This window comes from Pteronotus mesoamericanus, unplaced genomic scaffold, assembly GCF_021234165.1.
Source record: "Pteronotus mesoamericanus isolate MK-2021 breed Mesoamerican mustached bat unplaced genomic scaffold, CSHL_Meso_final scaffold_408, whole genome shotgun sequence".
Lineage (NCBI taxonomy): Eukaryota > Metazoa > Chordata > Mammalia > Chiroptera > Mormoopidae > Pteronotus > Pteronotus mesoamericanus.
Genome location: NW_026555315.1, coordinates 6391307 through 6410091, shown reverse-complemented (window position 1 = coordinate 6410091; position 18785 = coordinate 6391307). Strand labels below are relative to the sequence as shown.

The 18785-nt window shown below is 58.0% G+C and overlaps 1 protein-coding gene across 2 annotated transcripts in view; it reads right to left on the bottom strand.

Annotated features, from left to right (window-relative positions):
* Positions 1-1260: 1260 nt before the first annotated feature.
* ARHGAP27 (Rho GTPase activating protein 27) overlaps positions 1261-18785 on the bottom strand; it is a 32810-nt gene continuing 15285 nt past the window's right edge. Inside the window, exons 1-16 of one of the 2 annotated variants that reach the window (XM_054592944.1) lie at positions 15676-15746; positions 10591-10995; positions 10312-10494; positions 9984-10064; positions 9828-9911; positions 9397-9464; positions 9025-9115; positions 8444-8548; positions 5078-5176; positions 4040-4145; positions 3790-3912; positions 3612-3710; positions 3343-3420; positions 3107-3241; positions 2897-3002; positions 1261-2785 (exon numbers count right to left, since the gene is read on the bottom strand). In XM_054592944.1, coding sequence (XP_054448919.1) covers positions 2608-2785; positions 2897-3002; positions 3107-3241; positions 3343-3420; positions 3612-3710; positions 3790-3912; positions 4040-4145; positions 5078-5176; positions 8444-8548; positions 9025-9115; positions 9397-9464; positions 9828-9911; positions 9984-10064; positions 10312-10494; positions 10591-10995; positions 15676-15732 — 1998 coding nt within the window. In that variant the 5' untranslated portion in view covers positions 15733-15746 and the 3' untranslated portion in view covers positions 1261-2607. Of the gene's footprint in view, positions 2786-2896; positions 3003-3106; positions 3242-3342; positions 3421-3611; positions 3711-3789; positions 3913-4039; positions 4146-5077; positions 5177-8443; positions 8549-9024; positions 9116-9396; positions 9465-9827; positions 9912-9983; positions 10065-10311; positions 10495-10590; positions 10996-15675; positions 15747-18785 lie in introns of those variants that run through there. The other variant, XM_054592943.1, reaches the window with a different exon arrangement.

The following is an 18785-nucleotide window of genomic DNA, read 5'->3' as shown; positions in this document are numbered from 1 at the left end:
TTCTGGTGCCAAATGGACAAAGCGCCCCACCTTTAGCACTACTGGGACTCAGGTCAAAGTCTTGAAAACAGGCTGCCCTGGAGCTTTGGGCGATAGTCACAGGCTCATGTGCTGCTCTGCCCACCAGGTGTTCTGGCTACACCCATGGGTCTCCTCCAGACACTTGTGCCTCTGGCCCCCACGGTCTCACCACAGAGGCGGTCTCACCCCAGGATCCAGGACTGTCCTCGGGCCTGAGGAATGAAGACCACCGGGGGGGGGGGGATGTACATTGCACTTGTCTCCTTTCATCGTCCTAAGAGGTCTCTGAGGTAAGTGTGAATGTCCTAACACTGAGTGGACACTTCCCAGGATGTCCCTGCCCAGTGGGTGCCACAGGGCCCCATTTACTGTGGTACACAAGGCCCTGCACACTCTGTCCCCTTCTGGCCTTTCCCGTGTCCTCTCACACCCATGACCACTGGATTTCTGGGTTCTAATCAAAATGGTCTTAGATTTTGCTCTTCCCACAAATCTTCCTGCCTCAGAGCCTTTGTGCATGCTGCTCCCTCTGACCGTACACTCTTCCCTTAATTCCTCGCCGTGTTAACTCCTCTTCATTCTTTAGTGCTTGGCTCACATGTGGCTTGTGGAGAGGCATCTCAGGTCCCTGTGGGACAGCCATACTTCAGTGTCCCAGCTTCACAGGGTCCTGTGCTTTTTCCTAGCTCTTATATAAACCTAGTTAATCAAGTAATCAGGTGTTTAACGTATGTCCAGTTCTGAACCTTAGACCTGGATGAGCGGGACCGCTGCCCTGCCGTGGGTCCTGCCACTTGACTTCTCTGTGCCTCTCTCCCCAGGAAGAGGAAACGGGGGCTCTCTTAGAGTCCAGGCCCTTTCCTTTAGACCACACTCCTGATATGTGGTATCCCAGAATCCCCCGCCCCAGTGGCCCTTGGCCCATCGCCCCGGGAGTGGGCCATGTGAAGCGGTCAAGGGGAAGCAGCTTGCAGGGGGTATGGCTGTTTGCACTCCCGGACTGGAGTGTCCGCACCTGCACACAGGAACTCCTTTGGGCGGGATAGATCTGCAGGTGGGAGGCACGGGCGGCAGGCTGAGAGCAGAGCGCCAGCGCTCTCATTCCGCCCCATGTGGGCATGGAATTTGGGAGCCTTGACGTTTACTTCAGAGCCTGGCCTTCCAGGTTGGTACGAAAGTATACTTGTCAAAGTAGGAGAATGGAACATATTTTATTAGACAGCTGTTATCTTGATTTATAACTTTACAGTATTTCGATGTGTGTGGCCTCCGTTTGTACTTCTGCCCAAGCCCCACTGGCATTCGGGGTGGGCTTGGGTCAGCCTCACCCCCCGACCATACGCTCCACCAGGGAGGCAGCATGCAGTACCCCTGCCCCAGAGCACAGTGCCTGGCACAGAAGAGCAGGTAATAAATATTGGCTGTGAGAAACAAACAGGATAATCCAAGTAGAACGCTTGGTGTGGTAAAAATGTCAATAAATATTAACTATTATTGCTAGTCGAATAAATGGACAGGGTGGGTGAGGCAGGGGGCCGAGACCCATAAACTGAGGTGGTTTGTGTATGAGGGAAGGGGGGCTGCTGACCCCAGGGTCCACACTTCCTTTACTGAGGTTGCGTGCTCCTTCCTCCCAGCCTGCAGGCCACTCCCAGGTCTGCACAGCAAGTGGGCACCTGGTTGTCATACTTGACAACCAGGTACTGAGTGGGTTCTCTCTTCACCTTCAGGTACCTGCCCAGGCCCAGAGAGAACCCACCCAGCTCAGTTTGTTTTTTTCTTTGTTCTACCTATAAGCCCATGCATGGTTGAGGGGTAACTGATAGGATCAGTTTTACCCTCCCACCAGACTGTGCTCTGCTGTAAGAGGAGCTTGAGGTGGAAGTCAGGTCAAATGCTGGACTCTGAAAAAGTCCCTTTGCCTCTGCAGGCCTCAGTTTTCTCATCTGCAAAATGGGATTTTGTGTGGAAATGGTGCATGTCAGGTGGCAGGTGCCAGGTACACATTTAGTGAATAGGAAGAACCCTTGCACAGAACACAAGTGGGTCAAGGAGGGCAGCATCCCAGAACCCCAAACAGGAAAGCAGCCCCAAACAGTGAGAGGGCTGGGCAGCAGTGCATTCGTGGGGCCCGAGGGAGGCAGGTTCAGCTCCCTGTGCTGGAGGCTCGCAGCAGGGGCGTTGCTTCAGGATGGGCACAGTGCCGGTCCACAGGGTCTCTCTGTTAAGGCCTCAGGCCTGAAGAAGCCAGGAAGCCCCTATCCCAAATTTCTCTCCCCAGCCTGGGGCTTGGGCCATCCCAGAAAACAGCCTTCACCTCCGCCCCCACATTCTCGCACACGCACAGTAGGTGGCGCTGTAATAAAGAACAGAACCCAACTAACCCCAAAACAGGAGAGGTGAGAGGGAAAAATCAGTTTGTGACCTTCCCACCAAGGGTCGCCATACCCTCAGAACCGAGGGGTGCAGAATTCCCAGCGGCCTGTGGACCGGCGGGAGGATGAAGGTCTCCGAAGTCGAGTCCAGCCGCGTGGCAGGACCAGCGAGGGCAGGCACAGTCCCAGGCCCGCAGGGCCAACCGCGGGGTCAGTGCGGTGGGAAGATCTCTGAGCACTGCTGCAGGATGAGTTCCACCACCTGGTTCTGGAACACCATGGTCATGGGCATACTGGCTTCCTCTGTCTCGGGCCGCAGCAGCGTGGGCCCGAAGACGATGGCCACGCTCTGCACGGACATGCGGTTCTGTTCGCCGTGCTCAATCACCCTGCAGCGGGGTAGGGTGGAATGGAGTGGAATCGGGGCTCAGAGCAGCGGGGGCTGGAGGGGCGGGTCCGCCAGAGCCGCCCTCCCATTCCCGCGGCCTGCGCGCGCTCACCGGCAGAGGTGCTGGAAGAGGAGGCGCAGTGTGTCGTGGTTGGGGGCGGGCAGCGAGCGCACCAGGTCACGCACGCAGCGGCTGCGCTGGGCCTGGTCCTGCAGCTCTGGGGAGGAGGAGGGTGGGCTCGGCGAGGGGAACGAGTAGGCTAACGCCCAGTGTGCGTGTGGGTCCTGCCCATCCCCACCCCCCACCTCCCCGGGCACTCACTGATGGCCGCGATGAACTGGCGGAAGTGCGAGAAGGGGAAGAGGGGCTCGGGCAGCTCTCGGAAGAAGAGCTTCAGGGCGCCGGTGATAACGTGAACGTCCTCCCAGCGACCGTCGTCCAGGTCGAGACGCTCATCTGCGGCGGGGGCGGGGGCGGGGGCGGGGGAGGGAGGAAGAGGTGGTCAGCACCCCCTCATGCCTTCAGGGCCTGGGGCAGGAGCTGGGAACCATCCTCACCGTGGTCCACCCTATAACGCAACTTCTGGATAGTCGCCAGGTTTCCACTGATGCGGTACAGCCCGTCGATGTCCAGTCCTGAAGAAAAGGGAGGCGCTGACACCGGCTTTGGTGGGACTGGGCTAAAGTCCCTGCTACGATTCCTACTCAGGAGCCCCCAGCCTTTTCCTTTCGCCCCCGCGCCCACCCAGGGGCCTCCCTTACAGGGTCGGTCCTGGAAGGAGGCTGCCAGGCGCCCAGGATGCCCGCCCAGCCCGCCGCGTACGTACCCCGGGCCTCGACTGTGCGGATGCACTGCTGCACGAAGCGCGGCACCGGGCTCCGCTCGCGCTCACACAGCGTGGCCAGCGCGCAGCCGAATACCTGGTCTAGGGGACAGGCTCGTGAGCCGGCGCCGCGCTCCCCTAGCCCACCCGCGCTGCCCCGCCGCCCGGGTCCCTGCGGTACCTTTGATGTAGCCCTTTTCCCGCAGCGACTGCAGGGTAGGCCGCTTGAGCAGGAGCTTGCGGAGCTTGGCCCGGACCTTGCTCAAATCGCTGTCTTGGCCCCCAGGGCTCAGGGCAGGCGCAGCTGCCGCAGGGAATGCAGGGGCGAGTCAGTCGGTGGCGCCCGGGTGGCCCAGCAGGCCCCAGCCGGTTGTCGTGCCCCTCCCGCAAAAGATGCCCCCCACCCTCCCACCCCTCCATCCCGCGCACACCTGCTCCCGGCCGCGCCTCATCCTCCCGCCAGCTTCCCAGGCGCTCCCTGGACCCGAAGTCCAAGCTGCTGTTCTCGCTTTCCTCCTCCGGGGGCAGGTCTGCGGACTAGAATCGCAGGGCCTCAGAAGCAGAGCCTCCGGCCATCGGGGGTCCTTCTAGGGGAGGGGAGGGGCCCGAGGGCCCTCCCAGCAGGCCTGGCGGCCCCGGACCCCGCGGAGTTCACTCTTCCCTTAACTCGGTTCACTCCCCTCACCTGCAGCAGGGAACCTCAGAGCCTTAGCCCTCCTCAGCTGCAGGGCGCTCTCCAGGTGCAGGGAGACGTCATCCTGCTCAGCCCTACCCGGCTCCCGGTTCCTGTCCCCCTCTTTCCACATTTTCCTCAGCAACCCTGCACACCCCCCACTAGGCCAGCATTCCCCACTGCGTGGCTCCCAGTTCTGAGCTTGCAGTTCCAGCTGGGGCTGGAGCCAACAACTCCCTGGATCTGGATTCCTGCCCCTGGTAACAGAGCCAAATGTTGCGCCCAGCGTGGGGTCCTAGGGCCCGTGGGAGTCAGAAAGGCCCAGGTGGTTTCCAGGTGAAGAGCTGCCAGAGGGGGGCTGTCCCATCTCTACATCTGCAATGGATATTTTGAACCTAAAAAATGGTAGGGTCTTCACTGCCACCCTTTAAAATGTTATCTTCTAGCTTCAGCCTGTCATTCCAGCCTGAAGCTATTTCTCAGATATTTTCTTTTTCTTCCGTCTCCCTTGAAATGGGATTTCCCTCCGGGATGTGCCTCCAGCCCTACCTGGAGAGCCCTCCTGCAGGCTGGCTCCCCTGCTTACAAAGGCTGTTTCCTCAGCAGCCCTCCTGCCATCCAGCCATAAGCAGGGGCAGGGGAAGGGGCTGCATCTGCAGGGAGGGGCATTACCCACTGGTGCCATGGGGCTCCCAGAGCCTGAGTAGAGGACCCCACCCACAGTGGGCACAGCTGCCCTGCATAATGGCTGGCCATCCCCTCCCCACCAGCCCTGGAGGCCGCAGGCTCCGCCTACCAGTTCCTGGATACCCTGGGCAATGGCCTTGTGCCAGGTGCTGATGATGGCCTCCGAGTCGTGCTGGATCAGGTACTCTGAGCCATCTCGGCTCCGCAGCTGGAGAGACACAGGTCACTCAGTCATCTCTGGTTCCCTGGGTCTGTTCCTGTCCCCAGGAACTCTGAGCTAATGGAGTGAGGGCCTCACCCCAGGCCAAGGCATTCCGCCTCATTAAAAGCAGTAGGTGACAGCATCTCTGTGTTACAGATACCCAAATGAAGGCTCAGCTGTTTTCTTGTAGACGCCCGGTTTGCGGCTGATAGGGGAGGGGTTGCTCCGGAGCAGACCAGCATGGCTCACTTGTCTAGCACACTTTCCCCGGCCCCATCCCACCTCCCCAGGAGCCACGGAACAGGGCAGGCCTCGCCCAGAGCACTGGCCAGCAAGAGTCAGTGACAGAAAATCCCTGTGGAGGCCTCGGTCACTAGAATCAGGAATGAAGGAAGTGCTGGGAGAAAGCCCCTAAAAGCAGATCAAGGCTGATCTCGGAGAGAGAAGCATCCCCTCCCCCAATACACACACTGGGGACCTGGCAGTGTTGTCCCCCTTTCGAAGCCAACAGTCCAACCCTGTCCCACCCCCACCCTGGGTAACACATCCCTTTATAGCCCACTTCATCAAGGAGAGTAATTACTCATCAAGAAGAGCAATTGCCGGGGGAGAGGAGGGTAGGAGAGAGGTGGGGGGAGAGAAATGGTGATGGAAGGAGACTTGACTTGGGGTGATGAACCCACAATACAGTGTACAAATGATGTGTTGTGGAACTGTGTTCTTGAAACTTGTATAATTTCGTTACCCAGCGTGTCACCCCAATACATTCAATAAAAAAAAAAAGAAAACAAAACAAAAAAACAACAACATGCTTGAGGGGAAAGTGTTCTGACTACTCAAAGCTCTTTCTGACCAGCAGGCTGGGGGTAGCAACCCACTTACTCTTATTCACTCCAAGGAAACACACACACACGGCTTGGAGAGGCCTGTGAGCTGGAGGAAGCGTTGCCCTGCAGGTCTGCTGGGGGCTCCTTCCTGACCGCAGGCCGTACTCTTCCTCAACGGGCCCCGAAGGCTGGATTTCCAAAGCCACTATTTTATACTATTGAGGACTAAGCAGATGTCCACGGCCCAGGCTGTCCTTCAAACCGACTGCCGTTGAGTGTCCTTATTCCCTAACAAATCCCCAAAGAACAGGGCGAGGCAGTCGGCAACTTGAACAGATCTCTCATCAGCCTGCGGCTCTGAGGACCAAGCGTTCAAGGTTAAGGTGAATGTTTGCTTTCAGCAGCTCATGCCAACCCTGCCCTGGGGGTCCAATGAGAGTTGGAGTCAGCGGACACTGTCTCAGACAACAGGGTACCACTTCCAGAATCAGAAAAGGCTATGTTTTGGCTGCCCGCCTGAAAACCTTAGACAGAATGCTATTTAAATAATTTTTAAAAATTAAAAAAAAAAGAAGATCTGCATGCTCCAGCCCACCACCATCCCCTCAAAGACTAGAGAGCCTTCAGCAGGCAGCTAGCATAGCCCCGCGCTGGGCTGACAGCGCCCTGCCTGTTATCCCAGAGAACGGTCTAACAACGCTTCTAGAACAACCGTTGTTTTGGGCAGCGTTCTGAAAACATAATCAGTTCATATTTGACAGTTTCATTCATAAGGCAACGCTGCATAATTACGTAGCACTGTTAAACGGACAGGCCAGCAGAGTTGCCTCAAACCAGCTGTTTTTGGAAGACGGTGATTCAAGCTTTCTGTGGCTCTGGGGTGACTGAGAGGAGCTGCTGTGTAATTTCGCCACGCCCAACTACCTCACCACAATGTAGAATGGCGGGCGGGGGCAGGGGAGGGGGGAGGGCGGGGTGTTTCTTGAGAAAAGTCCTGGAGTTGCCTACAGGCCAGCCCTGAGTGGAGAGAGGACGGCCACCTGCCCACCGGGAAGCAGGGGGCTCCTCGACTTCCACTCAAGACGGCCAGTCTTCCCTCAGCTTGAGTAGCTTCCAAGAGTGCCATCTGCCTTCCATCCTTGCCAGAAATGACAACTTGGAAGTGTTTACTCTGAAAATCGCACCAAAACCCTGCCGGAGAGGTGACATTTATAGAGCACTAATTGAAGGATGTCTCTCTGGGTCAGGGAAGGAACATGCCTAGCAAAAGTGATGTCCTTCCTCCATTTCACACCTGTGGCAAATAGTTGATCACCGCATTCTACCCTGCTAAGCCTGCCGAAGATTCCAGACCTACTGATCAGAGTGGCTCATGATCGGAAACCAGTTCTCCAGACCTGCTCTGTGGATACTCTGCACCAAACAAAGCTTGGTGAGTCACCAGCAAACTACACCCTCGAGCTCCTTGCAGAGTTACCTTTCCAGCGCTGAGATGTAAGGTCATGCTTTTGGCTTTCATAATGTTACCTGAAGCAGGCCCAACAGTCCCTTACTAAACCAGAATGGAGCTGCACACTAAACATTTCTTCAAGAGCTAAGGGTTAGAAAAAAGCTTTGATTTCCCTCAAAAGCTGGGAAAGCTCCCTCCCGCCCCACAATGAGTAATAGGAGCCATGTAACTAACCGATCGTCATTCTCTTTTTGCTTTGGGGAAACCCGGAGCTCCCTTTTTGTCAACAGCAATAACCTTAGCACCTGCCCTTCATCTGCCCCCTCATCCCTCTCCACTAACTCGTCCCTCTTCTCTAACTCGTTTTGCCTGGTCCTCCCTTCGCAGTAGATCTTACCAGCTCACCATACGTGTTTTTGTTGTGAGCTGTCTCAAAGCTTTAGGAGATGGAGGCGAGAGTAAAAGTAGTTTGAAATAAGACAACACCAGGGGAGCGAAGGGCGTGACACTGTGAGGGTCCTTGCCTGGACCCCACCTGGACCCTCTCCTCCTGCCGGGGGAGACTGAGGAAGTGCCCACTGCCCTGGTTTATTCAGGGAACACAGCCCAGCTGGAAGCCGAGCTCGACCCAGCTGCACATTTCCCCGGCCTGTCAGTAAGTGGCTAGGGGTGTGGCGCCTGCTGTGTGTCTCAGGCCAGAGCAGCTGGGCTGAGGGCTGCCTTTCGAGTCATGGCAGAATTTTGTCCCCCAGGCACTCTTACTTCTCATCACCTTCCAGGGCCAAGGACTGGTGAATTCAGCTCCTGGAGAGGAAATGGCAGAGCCCGTAGTGCCGGAGATACCGTGCATGGATTGCTAAGGGGGAGGCAACTTTGGCCTTGAGCCTGAGAATTCCAGCCCCAACTCTCCCGCCGTGCCCCTGCTTGGGGCTTGCCTAGGCTGAGTCCTAAGCCATCAGTAAGCCCCCTCTCACTCTCCCTACCCCCACAACTCACCTCCAGCACATTCTTCTTGCTGGATTTGTCTTTGGGAGCCCAGGAGAGAGAGGCCCCCTTTAGCTCCACCGTGTACTCGGGCGTAGAAAGCTTGGAAGGCTGCCTCTGTGGGAGAGAAAGGAGGTGTGAGGGGGGCCCTCAGCTCAGACAGACCTGCCTCAGCGCCCTGGCTCCCACCCACCAGCCTCTCTCGGCTCTAGGGACGGGATGGGGACACAAGGTCTAGAGGAAGTGGGCCCAGGGATTCCCGGAACCCAGGGGTCCTGGTACTTTTTAACCACAGAGCCTGCGGGCTGGCGGGCCCTGTGCTGCCTGCCTGCACAGGGGAGGCAAGGAGAAGGGTGAGCAGCTCCCACTCCTGCAGGCAGGGCGCCCAGTCCCCAGCTGCCTGCCCGCCAGGCTGGAGCTGTCTGCCCGCGGGGTGGGCGGTGAACCTGCTGTTGTCACCCCCTGCCAAAGGTCCGGCCTCCTGGACATCCATGTTCCAGTGTCTCAGACCTGGTCTCTGACAGAGCAAACCAGGTAGAGACAGGAGTCAGGAGCAGATGGGGCGACCCCTGCCTGGGGGGTCTGGGCCTCACCAGGCCAACTGCAGTTGAGGACTTTGAGTCCTTGAAGAATGTCAGGACGCCGCCTTCCAGCACTGTCCAGGAGGCGCTCCAGTGCTTCTTCCTAGGGGGGGGGGGGCGCAAGTGGGGGGCAGGGCTTGGATGTGGCCCTGGGCTGGGGCCCCCTTCCCACCCCCAGGAGCAGGGCACAGGGCTTAACAACACCGCTTGGGACACCCAGCCCTTGGAGGCGGACCCCCATTGTCTCTCCGTGCCTCAGTGTCCGCAAAGGACCTCTCGTAAAGTTGCTAGGAGGATTAGCAGAGCCTGGCACAGCGGAAGTACTCGGTGAAGGTTGGCACGAAGGCCCGCCCCACCCCACTGTGGGTGTGGGTGGGCTCTCACCGAACCCGCTTTCCCTTGTCCGCTGTCTTGGTACGATGGAGCACGCCCGCCTTGTCCAGGGTCTTGATCTTAGAGAGAGAAGCAGAAAGAGGAAGCAGTTAAAGGGGTGAGGCATGGTGGGCAGATGCCGGTCGCCCCCTCAGCCAGCAATGCCCCACAGGCCGGGCCTGGATCCCCACCGAACCCTCTGTGCTGCTGGAGGCGGAGGGGGGCCGGCTCTCACAGCAGCAGCAGCGGGAGAGATTCCCCCCCAGCTCCTCGCCTCACCCAACTCTGGGCCTGCGATGACCCAAACCCAGGTTCATTCAGCCCAGGCTAGTGCTGGGGCCTGTGGGGGAGACATGCCTGGCCCAGTTCGAGACCCCGGCACCTCCAGAACTCCCTTATTTCTTCTGTAAGGTCCTACCCAGCCTCCACGCCCCTTTCCTTACTTTCTCCTCGGGAGGGCTGGCCTGGGCTGGGGTCTCACTGTCCGGGTTGGATTTCAGGATGCTTCGAGGGGCAGGAATTGGGACCTGGGGAGAAGGGCACTGTCAAACAGAATCCTCTCCTCTCTCCCCAGGGCTCTCCCTTCCCCAGTTGGTTACCTGGGGCAGATCCCACTGAACAGAGTCGTTATTTGGGTTGTAGAAATAGGGCTTCCCATGTTGGTCCTCCAGCCTCACCCACTGCGGGGAGAGGGAAGGTCAGGGCTGCCAGCTGGCTTCGTGGAAGGGGAGGGAAAGGTTCCCCCTAACGAGAGCCCACCATAGACCCAAGGAGTCTGGAGGGACAGGTGCAGGTGACTGAGTATCATGGGCTGGCTCGAGCCGGAGCAGGAGCTGCAATCTGGTGTTAAGGGGAGCTAGTAGTGAGGAAAAAAGGGTTGGGGGCGTGTCCCCGAGGCCGTCTGGGCCACCTGGCCATTGCCCTTACCTGCTCTTGCGTGAAGTGGTTGGTGTAGACCGTCTGCCCTTCTGGGTTCACATGGCAAGACCAGCCCGGGGGCGTGGCCAAGGGAGAGGCAGGCCCAGGCTCACTGAAGGAGCCCGAAGGGGAATAGTCCTCCTCTGGGTAACTGGTCGGTATCTCAGGGTAGTCCGTCTCCGGGGTGGGAGGCTGAAGGGAGCAGAAGGCTGGGTCAGAGGCCCTGCGGGCCAGCCCCACCCACTGCGGGCCAGGCCCCGCCCCTTCGGGCGCGGCCCCGCCCCTCACCCTCTGGTTCTTGGGGCTGCCGGGGCTCAGGCCGGGCTGCATCTTCAGCTCGTCCTCGTCGTCTTCGGTCTCGTCCTCCCAGACCGTGTCGCCGGTCAACGGGTTGTAGAAGAAGACCCTGCGGCTCTCCTCATCCCAGTACTGGCCCCACTCGGTCTCGAGGCTCTCGCGGCTGCCCACCGAGGATGGGGAGGTGGCCGGGCTGGCGGCGCCTTCGGCGGCCTCGAAAGGCGATTCCCAGGTCGTCACGCCCGTGTCTGGGTTGTAGTAGTAGGGCCGCCCGGTGTCCGCGTCCGTGTGCGTCTCCCACACCGGGCCGGGGCGGGGAGCCGCAGGGGCGCCCGGTGAGGTGGCCGGAGGCTGTCTCTCTACGTTCGCGTACACGGGCTCAGGGGCTTCATCCCCCTGCGCGGGAAGGAAGGACACGGGTCAGCGTCGGGGTCACACAGTCCCGACTAGGCCGCTTGCCATCTGAGTGACCTTTAGCAAGTCATGTACTTTGCTGCCTCAGTTCCCCAGCTGCAAAACATCTGCTTGCCAGCTGCGGAAATTGTAGTGAAGAAAGAATGAGGAAGTGTTCTTGAAAGTGCTTTGCAACGTATGAAATGCCCCAGAGGCGTGGGACAATTACACGAATTATCAATAAAATACTGATAATGGAATTCTCCCAGCTGCGCACTCACGGGGCTGACGCAAATGGTGGGCAGGAGCAGAGAAATGGCCGGGCGTGGTTTGAGAAACGCACACCTTAAAGCACAGCTTCTGACACCTGTTTGAGTTCAAGGACACATCTTTTTCTTTTCTATCTTTCAACAGAAAATTTTAATTGTACTTATTCATAAAACAATTTAAAAACCTATTCACATCCTTTGATGAAATCATTTGACTATATTAGTTTAAACCCTTTTCTGATTTTTATCCACTGATTAATGAATTTCACACCCCTTTCTCTACAGTGTTTCCTATTTTCATACATACTTATGTTCTGACTTTTTCACTTTTAATTGTTTTTTACACATTTTCCAAGGTAGCTGCAGTTGCCTTAACTTTTCCCCCGTCCCCATTCGCCCGGGTCCAGGCCCCGCCTGCAGCATCCGGCAGTCCCCCCTTCCTTCCTGGCGGGGAAATCTCTGCGGCCAGAATTGGCACTGCCTCTGGATTTGGGGCGAGAACTTCCTGGATGTGGTGTTTTCAGGCCTCTGAGCCAACTCCACACAAGGGAAAGAGAGGAGAGCCAGATGGAAGGGAGGAAGAAGGGCAAAGAAAGGTGAACCCTCCCCCGCCCACGAACCCCGACCCCCTGCCCCAAAGTGGAGTGAGGTGGGGTGCAGGATTCAGTCGCACAGAATATAAGCCTGGTTATGCTTAACACCCTCAAGGCTCCCTGCAGCGTTCAGGGCAAAGTCCAAGGAGCTTTAACAGGGCACCAGGGGCCGCCTATCACCTGCCTGTCTTTCACCTTATTTCCTGCCACTCCTTGCCCCTGAACTTGAACTTTAAGCTACAGTAGCACTGCCCCCCCCACCCCCACCCCGCCGCTCTCTGCTGTGTGTCTGACAGGCCTCAGCTCCTTCACAGCCTGTCCTGGCCCATCCCCACCCCTTTCTCACCTGGCTGACTCCTAGTCCTTTTTTAAGACTCAGCTCAAGTGTCACGTTCAAGGCCTTTCCAAAGATTTCTCCTGTGTGCCAAGCATAGCCTTGCACCCTCAGCCCACCAGAGGGATAGATATCAAACCTCAGGCAGCGGACTAGCACAAGGAGATTAATACTGTGTCTTAAGAATATAGAATGTGCCCTGGCTGGTGTCACTCAGTGTATCGAGCGCCAGCCTGTGAACCAAAAGGTCGCTGGGTCAATTCCCGGTCAGGGCACAGGGCACATGTCTGGGTTGCAGGCCAGGTCCCCAGTTGGGGGCACGTGAGAAGCAACTGATGGATGTATCTCTAACACACTGATGTTTTCCTCTCTTTCTCCCTCCTTTGCACTCTCTCAAAAAAAAATAAATAAATAAAATCTTTTTTAAAAAAAAGAATATAGAATGCTACAAAGAAAAAAAATGATTTCAAGATGGTAAACTCAGCCTAATTCCAATTGTTTTTAGAAACCCTCCAAAATGCTAATCAATGGAGACCATCGACGGGCAGTTGTAATTGCATGGATTGGGCTTATTTGCTTTAGTTTTTTTCCTTTAAGCTTTTCTGCAGCCTCAACACTTTGTACAATAAGCTTTTTTTTTAAATCACAGAATTTTCTCTGTTGCTGCGACACCTCCACTACGCTGTAAACTCCCCAGGAGGGGAAGCATGTCCTGCTCATGGTGGCCCTTCCCTGAGCCGTAGGAAGACACCTATAAAAATACTCATTTGTTCAGCAGATTCGCCTGCTCTGCACCAGGCACTGGTTTAGGCACGGGAATGGGGCAGTGAAGAAATGGACGTGAGGCCATGGCCAGGTAGCTGTTTGTTAGTGTCATCTTGATATGCCAAGGTTACAGGTTCGATCCCCAATCAGGCACATACAAGGAACAACCAATGCACGCATGGAAAGGGGGAACAACAAAGCGACATTTCTCTCTCTCTAAAAAATAAATAAGTAAATAGGCAAATAAGCAACTAAATAAATAAGAAGAAATGGACAGGACCCCCTCCCTGCCCTGGCAGCCTGCACCCTTGTGCAAATGGTGGGGGGTGGGGAAGAAGCAGGGTGATAAGTGACGAGCACAGGAGGCCAATGCGGACTGCTGCTAACAAAACAAAAGCCCTGCCAGCCAGGGGGTGTGGCAGCCTCGCCCAGGCCTGTAAGGCAGGTCCCAGGCACGCAGCGGGCGGGAAGAGCTGGCACACCAGCCCTTCAGTTCCTCGCTCCTCTCCCTGACCTCACAAGCTCCCATGTGGCTCAGACAACCCTCAATCCCACTTCTCCTTTCTCTCCACCCACGACCGCACTCCTGCGGCACCGTGTGTTCCAGCCACATCAGCCCCCAAACACACAGGCCTGTGCCTACATCCACGCCTTTGCCCCAGGCATGCCCTCAGCCCGGGGCTCCTTACTCTCACTCTCTGCCTGCCACATCCCGCTCTGCCGCTGGAGCTCGGCCCGCAGGCCTCAGCTGGGCAAGGCCTTCTCCCTCCAGAGAAAAGTCTAACCTGAAAGGACAAAGCCAGCCCCATGTGCTGTTGTGGCATCATTTGCCGAGCAGGCCTGTGACCTTGTTAAACCAGGACTGCCACTTTACTCTTCTGAGCTTATGTCCCCAGGACTGGAAAGTACTGGAAAGCAAGAACAGAACTAGCCGCTCTGTACAGCCACAGGCAGAGGATGACGTTGATCGAACTGCGGCCTCGAGTTTCGCCTCAACAGCCCCCACCTCTTTTTGAATCCAAATGTAACCCAATAAAAGCCCAAAACCCCCACCCCTCAAGACTGGTGTATCCCTCCACACCATGCCCCTCTCCTTTCTTGGGAAGTGAATAAAAACTTTATTCTCTACACTTTCTTCTCTTTGTGAATTCTTTTACAGCCCACGTCACCAACCACCTTAAGGTAACCCGCTGTCCCCTTGTCTGTTAGGGTCGGAGAGCATTCTGCCTTGGTGGTCAGCTCCCTGCCCACCCATCTGCCTACCTTCTCTGCCCCTAAAAGGCAGGAGTTTCTCGCGAGCAAGGCTCAGAATGGTACAAGTGACCCCAGTCGCCCCCAGCAGGTGGTCCAGGGCAGATCCACCACAAGCACTGACTGCTCGAGCACACAGGTCACCTCCATGGCGGATGTCAGCAACCAAAAACACACCTGACACTACAGGACAGGCTGGGGTTGGCTCTGAGCAAGGTCTTCCTGAAAATGAGGGTTCAAGCAACAGGAACAGGGGAGTCCTTGGGGTGACAGGATGGAGGCTGGAGAGGAAGGTGGGTGACCAGACACAGCTCCTCTGCACCCTGCTGGACCCACTGAGGCAGTGGCCTGGCCCATCCCTGGGCCAGGAGCGCGGGCAGTGGACTGGCCAAGGAAGGCGCCAGGCTCTCTGCAGCAGGGATTTCCACCTGGCCAGGCTGCTGGCCTTGGTCTGAGTCCACGGGGAGCCCCAGGCTGGTCAGACTGATGGGAATCTTGCACAAGGAACACTCCCAGCAGGTACAGAGAGATTTGGAAAGCAGGAGTGCAGGCCTCCAGCATGACATGGCTGCCAGGAGGAAGAGGAGATGCAGAATCACACTGTGGGGCGCCGGAGTGCAGAGTAGAGGTTAAACGGGGGCAGGACAGTTCCCCCTTGCAGGAGGCACATCCCGGGATTGGGGCCGCCCTGGGAGGTAATGAGGGGCCTCCCCGGGAGGTGAGCAAGCAGAGTCCCGCCCCCTGTGAGGGAGCTGGACCGCAGCAGCCCTGATGCCCCTTCAAACTCTAGAACCTTCCACAGAGCCCCTCATCGCTAAAACAGAGGTACCTTCCTTTGCTGGCAGAGCCTCAGCCTGGATCAGACTGGCTCCTGGAAGCCAGGTGGGGCCAGTCCCTTTACATCCTCTGGCTTTTGAGGGGGCGCTCACCCAGCTTGGAGCAGGGCCTGCCCCCCCGCCACCCCTACTCCGGAAGGCCCAGACAGGGCCCAGGCGCGGCCCACGGGCAGGGGCCTGACTAGGGCGCCAACGGCTCTCGGGGCCCAGTCCCAGTTTTGGTTGAGACACCGGGGATACCTAGTGGGAAAGAGGAAGTGCCTCCAGCAACAGGCCTGGGGACAGAGCTGAGAGGGGCCCGGCTCTCACTACACTCAGCCTCCCAGCCCCCAGCCCTACTCTTGTCTTCAGTTCCCACCCGCAAGCAGGTGGCAGGCCCACCTCCCTTCCCCCGGGGCTGCTGGTTACCTCGCAGCCTCCCTCTGCGGCCCCCTCGGTCAGGCAAGGCCTCAGAGAGGGAAAGAGCAAAGGAGGAGGGTCCCCAAACTCCGCGAGACTCCCTGCTCCGAACCCCAGATCCCCAGCTCCTGACAAGGCCAGGGGATGGAGGTCCACTGCTGGCCCCCTGACCCCACAGGCGGCTCTGCTGTCCCTATCGGAGGCCGGGTTCAGTCCCCAGTGCCAAGGTCCCCTACCTGTGCCCGCAGGGCCCGGCTCTGCCTCCTGGTCAGCTTGGCAATCACATCCACCATGCTGTCCCCTCTGAGCTGCTGGGATGCTGTCCTGGGAAGGCTTTGGGGAGGAGCCACGGGCATAGCCCCAGGGTTGGCACAGGGCAACAGGGAAACAAGAAGTTGCTTCGATGAGGCTGAGCCTCCAGCCCATTTCCTGTCAGGGCTGCGGAAGTGCTGCCGGAGACAGAGGCTGCCTGTGACAGGCTGTCAGGGGGGTTTGCCTGGGGTTTGCAACCCCCTGGGCCTGGGGGCTCGCTCAGGTCAGGGGGATTTTTGCTGCCCCACTCGGTGCTCTGATTACCCACGAGCTCTAAATCCCAGGCCCAGACACAGCCACTGAATAGGCTCCACGGAGGATGGCACTGGAGCAACGCGTGGGGGAGGGGTGGTTGCACGGATAGGGACAAGGATGGGGACAGCTGGGTGCTGGGGACTCAGCTGACAGACAGGACAATCAGTGGCCATCAACTCCCATGAGGTGCGGGGAGGGTATGATGGGAAAGAGGAAGCTTGGGCGTGGGTGGATGTCTCCAAGAGGAAGGGGTACCGGCAGACGTGGTATCAGAAGAAACCGGCCTCTGGACCTCTCGCCACGTGAAGGACAGGAAGGGGTTTGGCCACATCACCATCTACCCGCCTGACCGCCTGGGTCTGCCTCCTTCAGCCTCTGCGGCGGGACCACCACACAAACAAGTATGCCCATGCCCCTCCCGCACTCTCCAAGGACCCAGAGGAGGGGCCCAGGGACCAGCTACCAAACCCCACTCTAAAAGCATCCTCCTGGCCTCTCCTCCCGCAGGTGGGCGCGCAGACCCTGGTCACGCACAGCGGACACAAGGATGCAGCGTGTCCTCAGTGAGAAGCTGCAGCCCCTCTTCTATCCCCTTTGGGACCATTTTGTCTTTACTAATCCCTTCAGGGGGGCTTCCTCCCCAGCCCCGAGTGCCAGGCAGTGCCCTACCCACCCACCTGCCAGCCTTCGAGCTCTCCCGCAAGGGGGCCCAGCTCCCAGTTTAGGCGCCGGCCGCCACCTCCCACCCGGGGTCCCAGACTTCTTATCTCTTGTTCTCCCACCTCGGTCATCTTCCTATCCCCAGAGCTGGCTCTCCCTTCTCCCCTGCCCTTGCCCCCCAGGCCTATCCTCCCTTGCACCCACTATGGGCTTGGGACAGGGACACCCGAGGAAACCAGGCATAGTATGGACTTGGGGAATGGGACACCTGGGAGATCACCACCAGAGCAAGCGTGGGGTCTCTGCTCTATTCTGCCCTCAGAAGGTCCCCTACAGTTGCTGGTTAGATTCCTGGTCAGGGCACATGCCTGGGCTGGGAGGCCAGGTCCCCAGTGGGGACGTGTGAGAAGCAACCGATTTATATTTCTCTCACACATCTGTGCTTCTCACCCTTTCTTTCTCCCTCCCTTCCCTCTCTCTAAAAATAAATACAATCTTTTAAAAAGAAAAAAAAGTCCTTTACAGCAAAAACCAGAATCCCAGAGGCAGACTAATCCCTTCCACCGAAGTCCTCACACTTGTCACACACATGACATGTCACAGCACCCCACCCTGCGGGTCAGGGCACACACACACACACACACACACACACTACACACACACGACAGGTCAACAAGATTGAGGGAGCCAAGCCCACGAGCTGGAAACAGCTATAAATTCTAGCGCAGCCAGAAACTCTGAACCACCAGGGAGGGCCTGGGGCGGGGAGGCCAGAGAGGACGGCAGGTGTGGGAATCCAGGCCTTCAGCTCTGCCCTGCAGGTGGAATTGGGAAGCAGGGACCAGGAGTGACAGGGTGGGGGACTGGCGCCACACAAAGGCAGCCACAGCCCCACCGGCCGCTTTTCCCCAGGAAGAGGTCTGGCCTGCATGCTGTGGGGTGCCCAGTAAGCAGGCCCTGGGCCCCACACGGCAGGGACTGGGGAAAACCCACACAGTTCTGCTCGCTCTTGGTCACCGAGGTTGGTTTCTCAGGTCTCCTGCCTCGGCTTCCCCTACCCCAGCAAGAGGAGGTGCCGACCACAGCGGCTCCCAGTTGGGTCCTCTTCCCTCAACTACACCCTCAAGCCTTGAGAGGTACATGGTAGGGGAGGGGACAGAACAAGCCAGCTGCACATCACCCATCTCTCGAGCCCTCTGTCCTCACCCCCTCTCAAAACCCTCACAGGAGTTTTCGGGCAACTCTAGCAGGTGCAGCCAAAAAATCCTATCAGCTCTCTGGGCCCAGAGGCAAAAGAAATACCTACCAACCCTGGACTGGGGCCTGAGGCATAGCTCAGGGGGCTGGGGAGGGGAGAGGACCTCCTTGGCTGCCACAGGGCCAGCAGGACGAGGGAGGCTGAGCCCGGAAGGGCGATCTTTGCCTCCAGGAGCTCAGCGCTCCGGTGCCTGCCCCTCCCCTGCGCACACATTCTCCCGAGCAGAGTCCAGGCCTCGCTGCATATCTGCCCCGGCTCTGGCCACGTGTCCACCTACATGCACTGCAGGATGTGCCGTGGGGAGGCCGGGGGTCACCCACAGGATCTGGGTCCTCAAGCCTCAGAATATTAGGGGAGCCCCACGAGCCTGAGGGTCTGATGTCACTGGCCTGGGCTGGGGCCTGGGCCACGCTTGTCGTGTTCCGGCCCAGGTGGCTCAGTGTAATCTTATCACAGGCTCTAGCGTGAGATTCGAAACACAATGGTCTGAGGTGAGCCTTTTCTCTTGGGTTAGGGCAGAAGCTTCAGTCAACTGAAAGGAAAAAAGAATGGAGAAGGAGCCCAGGGACCTGGCTTCCTGTGTACACTCTGCTCGGCTTCTCCCTGGACAACCTCTCGAAGCTCCGGGCCTCGGTTTCTTTGTCCACACGGCGGGCTGTCGTTCTCTCCCCACTCCCAGCGCCGGTTTCTGTGCGAGGCCAGAGCAGGCGCCTGAGTCCCCACGCCCACCGGGACGTGGGGAAGAGGACCAGGTTGGCTGCACGTCTGCTTTACTGACTTTGGGTTTTGATGGTGCGCCCTTGGCTCTGGCCTTTGCAGCAGCGTCTGGGTGACTTCATGGGGCTGCCTGCTCGGCTTGCT